Source organism: Acanthochromis polyacanthus, chromosome 5 (assembly GCF_021347895.1).
Source record: "Acanthochromis polyacanthus isolate Apoly-LR-REF ecotype Palm Island chromosome 5, KAUST_Apoly_ChrSc, whole genome shotgun sequence".
NCBI classification, from domain to species: domain Eukaryota; kingdom Metazoa; phylum Chordata; class Actinopteri; family Pomacentridae; genus Acanthochromis; species Acanthochromis polyacanthus.
This window is the reverse complement of record NC_067117.1, coordinates 2525577-2532161: the sequence shown is the minus strand read 5'-3', so window position 1 is coordinate 2532161 and position 6585 is coordinate 2525577. Positions and strand designations below refer to the sequence as shown.

Genomic DNA, 6585 nt, shown 5'->3' with positions numbered 1-6585 from the left:
GCAAAACACACAAAATTATTGCAAAAAAACAAAAAGATCAAAAACGTCAGTCACTCAGCAGTTCAGTGACAAATCTTTTATTTTTTCATTTTTTTGTTCTAAATCCCCAGAAAACATTAAACATTGACTCAAGTCTATTCAAACCAACTGGTTTTTCATTAACAATAATCTCAGCTGTCACACAGAAAATATCAAACAGAAATGATGAAACTATGGATTACAGGACTTCAGTTAATGATTATTTCATGCTGATTATTTTCTCTGAAAATCATTTTGAGCGTAAAATGTCAGAAAATACGAAAACAAAGAAACATTTTAATCCCTCACAGCTCAGCAGTTTGAATCCAAAACGTAGAAAACATTCTGTTTCTTGTCAGATATGAAAAATAAAATCGAGAAATGTTTCAGAAGCTGAAAGCAGATTTTAAAACGACTGAAACATTTAAGAATCACTCAGTTCTGTCATCATGTGACTAATTAATGCTGCAACTACAGAAGTAAACTGTAGGTTATGAACTTAAATCAGGACTGAACTTGAACCGACCCTCAGACCCTGGAGTTACTCTATCTGAGTTTGAGGAACTCTGCACCTTTGAAATCACTGCAAAACCCAACTCCAGCATGTATGGGCTCAGTGAATGTGGTCTGGACTCTGTGGAGGAGAGTCATGGTTTTAGACACACTGTAGAAAGACAGAATACCTGCTCTGTGATCCAGATAGACTCCGATTCTGGAGGCCTGATCACCAGGAACGGGAGTTCCAGTGTTGTCGTACCAAAATATGTAACTGCTGATGTCGTAACTTAAAGACCAAGATTTGTTATTTCTTCCAAATACACATTCATTTGACTTCCCTGTTCTGCAGATGTTCTTGTATGCGACCGCTACACTAACTTCTCCATAGCTGCACTCCATCTCCCAGTAACAGCGTCCAGTGAGACTCTCTTGACTAAGGACCTGATGATAATCAGTGAATCTGTCTAGATGATCAGGAGGAGACCGTTGGAGTGAAGATGCTATTGCTTTTCTGTTGTCCTCACATAATAACAGCCGTCTGTGTGCTGTATTTGGATCCAGAGTGATTTCTGTTGAATACTTTAAGAATTCAACTCTGGTCTTTGGTTCTGGTTCTGGTTCTGGCTCTGCTTCTGGTTTTGGTTCTGGTTGTGGTCCTGACAGTGAAACATCCCTTCCAGCGATTGCCAGTGAAATGTTTGTCCACGTGTCCCTCAGAATGTCCTGTAGTAGATCTCTGAGCTCTTTCACAGCTGCTGTCACGTTCTCAAAGTGTCTCAGAGGACGGATGTTAAAGCTGGATGAGTGTGTGGACTCACTGAGTGCTGACACTGAGGGGTAGTTGAGGAGAAAGTGGTTGTGATCTGGTGTATCTGAGAGCTGCTTCAGCTCAGCGTCTTTCCTCTTCAGATCTCTGATCTCCTGCTCCAGCTTCTCCTGAAGCTCTTTGATTCGACTCACTTCAGTCTCCTGCTGGGATCTGATCTGCTGCTCCACATCTCGGCCTCTTTTCTGGATGAGATGGATCATCTGGATGAACATCTTCTCACTGTCATCCACTGTTTTATGAGCAGAGACATTGATGTTCTCCAGCTCCTGTTGAAGCAACTTCACATCTCTCTGCCTGTCCTGGATTCTCTGCTGGATGTTCAGTCGACTCACCTCCAGCTCCTTCGGCTTCTTCTTCCTTTCTGCTGCTGCTGGGACTGTTTCATGGCCTTTGTGTTCATCCATGGTGCAGAGATAACAGATCAACTGCTGATCAGTGTGACAGAAAATCTTCATCACCTCATCATGATGAGAGCAGATGTTCTCCTGGAGGTTCTTGGAGGGCTCCACCAGCTGGTGTTTCTTTAATGGAGGTAAATCATGGTGAAGTTGGAGTTGGTTATTAAAACAAGAAGACAAACAGCCCACACATGACTTGACAGTCTTCCTCTTCCTCCTGGTGTAGACATCACAGGCCACATCTTCAGGTCCAGCATAGCAGTGATCATCAGCTGCAGCTTGGAGTCCAGTCTTCTTCAGATCCTCCACTAACTCTGCGAACAGGACGTTTTTCTCCAGGACAGGCCTCGGTGTGAAAATCTTCCCGCACTGAGGGCAGCTGTAGATTCTCTTACCATCCTCTCCATCCCAGTGTGTTTTAATACAGTCCATGCAGTAATTGTGTCCACAGGAAGTAGTGACCGGATCCTTCAGTAGATCCAGACAGATGGAACAAGAGAATTTCTTTGAATCCGACTGATTTCTTTGCTGCGCCATTTCTCCTCTCGGTCACACAGACTGTTTGTGTTTTTTTACTTCCTCGTACCTGAAACTCATCTAAGCTCTGATCTACAAATCATGTGTTCCTGCAGTGAACAGTTCCTGTCCGCTTCTTCCAGAGTGAAGATCTGAAGGGGAGGAACCAGGAAAGGTGTGGAAATATGAGCTACTGTGTTTTTAGATCAGGAAGAGGAGGAGGGTTATCAGGCAGAGTTTGATTCCAGGAAGAGCAGAGAGACGCTGAGTGTTGAACCTTTTTACGACAGAGCTCATTTCTCATTTAACCCTCAGATGGCAGTTTAAAAATCTTACTCAGATTTCCACGCTGATAGAAATACAAAAATATTCCATGTTCACAATATGTAGACTTTTGTTGAGTCATTTTTTTCTAACCGACATCGATCGTGATCACAAGTGACAAATTTAACCCTTTAAATACAACTTGTTGAATCATTATGCATGCAATGGAATGAAAAACTCACTTGAGACCCTAAAGATAATAATAATAATAATACAGAATCCAAGTTCTGTTCATTTGTTATTTATTTCCAGATTAACATGAAACTGAATCACAAATTTGTCAACAGTTTACAAGCAAGACAAAACACACCAATAAAATTTTAACAAATCACCAAGTAAGATTACTAAATGACTACTGACTGCAGTAAAAATCAGAGCCTGTCCTCAAACCAAAAACGACCACATAGGTCGTCTGTACACGCCCGTATTACGACCCAGTGTTACGTTTTGACTATGCGACCTCTGGCGGTTGAGTAAATATCGACACTCTGGAGTCGCAGGTGAAACGTCATTATGAACAAACTTTTATCTAACACTATCCCTGTCCCTATCCCTAACCCTAACCTTCACCATAACCCTAAAAACGTGTTGGGAAAGTGAGAAAAAAGCCGTTTTGCGACGGAAAAGCCGTTTCGCGAATTAAATCCCGTAATGCGTTCGTTTTCCCCGTAGGGGCGCAAACGTTCATACGACCGCATAGGTCGTATTCCGGTGCACGGTGCAAACGACCAATGCGGTTGTATGAATTGGAGGACTTGTTGAAAAATCACTATGTTCCATCAGAATATCCACAATAAAATGCAAATCCAACATATTCTGTACATGTATCCCTGTGAAAGAGAAATGAAGTGCATTTGAATGATTCACCTTCAAATTCACATTTGAATAAATAGCTGATTTTTCCATCACCTCAGCTGGTTCCATAAATACATCACGAATATGAGATTGAAGAAACATGAATTCAAATGAAAGGAAAGCAAAGACCAGATTCAGAAGGACATGAAAAGTCATTTGCTGTTACATTTTCATGCAACTTTTAAGTTGCTAAATAGTTTCTGAGAAGGTAAAATGTGAAAACATGGAAATATTTACAATAAAATGTGAATTTAGTGGTTTCATGTGTCAAGCTGACACAGAAGCACATTTTCTGTTTGTTGTTGATGTTTCCATATTTTACCTGTAAAACCTATGCCACTCAGCGTTTCAGTGGCGAGTCTATAAAGTGTCAGAATCAATGTAAATCTCCATTAATCCTCACTTATTGTGTCCCAATGCTTTAAAATGAGACTCACCATGTTGCTGCTTCCACACTGAACCAACATGTCAGCCTCATTGTGAAGTTTCACCTTCATGAAAATAAACATCACATCCTTATTATTCAAAAACTTACTTTTCTTCATATTTTTAAAATTATGTCACCACCTCTCATCACTCTCTGTATGAAATGTGTAGTTTACACTCTGGTCTTTCTAAACTCACCTTCTGAGAATCACAGTCTGTTGTGGTTGGTATGCTGTCCTAACAGAAGCCAGGTATTGCCGGCTCCTCACATCTCAGTACACAGAGGATAATCTCCAGGGGACAGAATTGTGAAACTGTCATCCTGGTGCCACATGAAAGCTAACGACTGAAAATGGAGATACAGGCAGGTTATACCGGCATCCTAGTGCCAGATAAGAGTCAGATGTTCACGTTTCAGAAGCTGAAAGCAGATTTAAAAAGGCTAAAACATTGAAGAATCAAACGGTTCCATGGTCATGTGACTAATTAATGCTGCAACTACTGAAGCAAACTGTAGATCATGAACTTAAATCAGGGCTGAACATGAACCGACCCTCAGACACTGGAGCTACTCTGTTTGAGTTTAAGGAACTCTGCAGTGTCTCCATCATATGGAAGCCAAACTCCAGCATGTATGAGCTCAGTGAATGTGGTCTGGACTCTGTGGAGGAGAGTCATGATTTCAGAGACGCTGTAGAAAGACAGAATACCTGCTCTGTGATCCAGATAAACTCCGATTCTGGAGGACCGAGGACCAGAGAGGGGAGTTTGGATGGTACCATGCCAAAATGAATAGCTGTTGGTGTTACAACGTAAAGACCAAGATATGTCATTTTGTCCAAATACACATTCAAATGAGTTTCCTGTTCTGCAGATATCCTTGTATGCGACCGCTACATCAACTCCTTGCCCTCTCCACTCCACCTCCCAGTAACAACGTCCAGTCAGACTCTCTTTACTCAGGACCTGCCGAAAATAAGTGAATCTGTCTGGATGATCAGGATAAAGTTGTTCTTGTCTCATTACTGTTACTTTTCTGTTCCCTTCAGATAATAACAGCCATGCGTTTGCTGTGTTTGGATCCAGAGTGATTTCTCTTGAATATTTTAAGAACTCATCTCTGGTCTTTGGTTGTGGTTCTGACAGTAAAACATCCACTTCAGTGATTGCCAGTGAGATGTTTGTCCACGTGTCCCTCAGAATGTCCTGTAGTTGATCTCTGAGCTCTTTCACAGCTGCTGTCACGTCCTCAAAGTGTCTCAGAGGACGGATGTTGATGCTGGATGAGTGTGTGGACTCACTGAGTGCTGACACTGAGGGGTAGTTGAGGAGAAACTGGTTGTGATCTGGTGTATCTGAGAACTGCTTCAGCTCAGCGTCTTTCCTCTTCAGATCTCTGATCTCCTGCTCCAGCTTCTCCTGAAGCTCTTTCACTCGACTCACTTCAGTCTCCTGCTGGGATCTGATCTGCTGCTCCACATCTCGGCCTCTATTCTGGATGAGATGGATCATCTGGTTGAACATCTTCTCACTTTCCTCCACTGTTTTATGAGCAGATACATTGATGTCCTCCAGCTCCTGTTGAAGCAGCTCCACATCTTTCTGTCTGTCCTGGATTCTCTGCTGGATGTTCAGTCGACTCACCTCCAGCTCCTTCTGCTTCTTCTTCCTTTCTGCTGCTGCTGGGACTGTTTCATGTCCTTTATGCTCATCCATTGTGCAGAGATAACAGATCAACTGCTGATCAGTGAGACAGAAAATCTTCATCACCTCATCATGATGAGAGCAGATGTTCTCCTGGAGGTTCTTGGAGGGCTCCACCAGCTGGTGTTTCTTTAATGGAGGTGAATCATAGTGAGGTTGGAGGTGAATTTCACAATAAGAAGCCAAACAAACCACACAGGACTTGACAGTCTTCCTCTTCCTCCCAGTGCAGACATCACAGGCCACATCTTCAGGTCCAGCATAGCAGTGATCATCAGCAGCAGCTTGGAGTTCAGTCTTCTTCAGATCCTCCACTAACTCTGCTAACAGGACGTTTTTCTGCAGGACAGGCCTCGGTGTGAAAGTCTTCCTGCACTGAGGGCAGCTGTAGATTCTCTGACCATCCTCTCCATCCCAGTGTGTTTTAATACAGTCCATGCAGTAGCTGTGTCCACAGGAAGTAGTGACCGGATCCTTCAGTAGATCCAGACAGATGGAACAAGAGAATTTCTCTGAATCCGGTTGATTTCCTCGCTGCGCCATTTCTCCTCTCAGCAACTACGAACGTTACAGCAACAAAGAGTCACACAGGAGGCCAAACCCAGCTTTATTGTCTTCAACCTTTGCACGCTGATCTGCAGCAGTTGGGTTTGTCAGCTCTTGATCTGTCAGCGTTGTGATTCCACCAATCCCGGTAGATCTATGAAAGGGGAGGAGACTTGACTCTGCTACAGAGAAGGGAGGGTTATCAGTCTGGTTCATATCGACTGCAGGAAACAGAGCAGTTTGATCATTGACAGGATTCATGGTCCTCATTTCAATGTTTACAGTCAGTCTAAACTTTAGCAGCATGTTCTACCTCCTATAAAACTCATTCAACAATTGAGCTTTGGTCACATGACAGTGACGACAAAACAACAAAAAGTAAATCAAAGAAGGACACTGAGTCTGGATTGTAAGTGTTAGGCACGGCTGGAAGAACCCGAGCAGAGAGCACAGAGGAAGACAGAACAAGAT

At 42.8% G+C, this 6585-nt stretch overlaps 2 protein-coding genes across 2 annotated transcripts; both read right to left on the bottom strand.

The window, feature by feature from the left end:
- Positions 1-441: 441 nt before the first annotated feature.
- Positions 442-2670, bottom strand: LOC127534209 (tripartite motif-containing protein 16-like). Its single transcript, XM_051948792.1, has 2 exons — positions 1983-2670; positions 442-1748 (listed from the first exon to the last, which is right to left on the bottom strand). The coding sequence occupies exons 1-2, from the start codon at positions 2278-2280 to the stop codon at positions 565-567; spliced, it is 1482 nt and encodes a 493-aa protein (XP_051804752.1). The 5' UTR covers positions 2281-2670; the 3' UTR covers positions 442-564.
- A 166-nt stretch (positions 2671-2836) lies between these two features.
- LOC127534207 (tripartite motif-containing protein 16-like) lies at positions 2837-6183 on the bottom strand. Its single transcript, XM_051948790.1, has one exon. The coding sequence runs from the start codon at positions 6109-6111 to the stop codon at positions 4420-4422; it is 1692 nt and encodes a 563-aa protein (XP_051804750.1). The 5' UTR covers positions 6112-6183; the 3' UTR covers positions 2837-4419.
- Positions 6184-6585: the final 402 nt, after the last annotated feature.

Bases quoted from the DNA above. Each gene is read 5' to 3' on its own strand.
- LOC127534209 (XM_051948792.1), bottom strand. From the start codon at position 2,280: ATGGCGCAGCAAAGAAATCAGTCGGATTCAAAGAAATTCTCTTGTTCC. The intron at 1,749-1,982 runs TGGCCTGTGATG...ATCTCTGCACCA, and splicing joins CTATGCTGGACCTGAAGATG to TGGATGAACACAAAGGCCAT.
- LOC127534207 (XM_051948790.1), bottom strand. From the start codon at position 6,111: ATGGCGCAGCGAGGAAATCAACCGGATTCAGAGAAATTCTCTTGTTCC.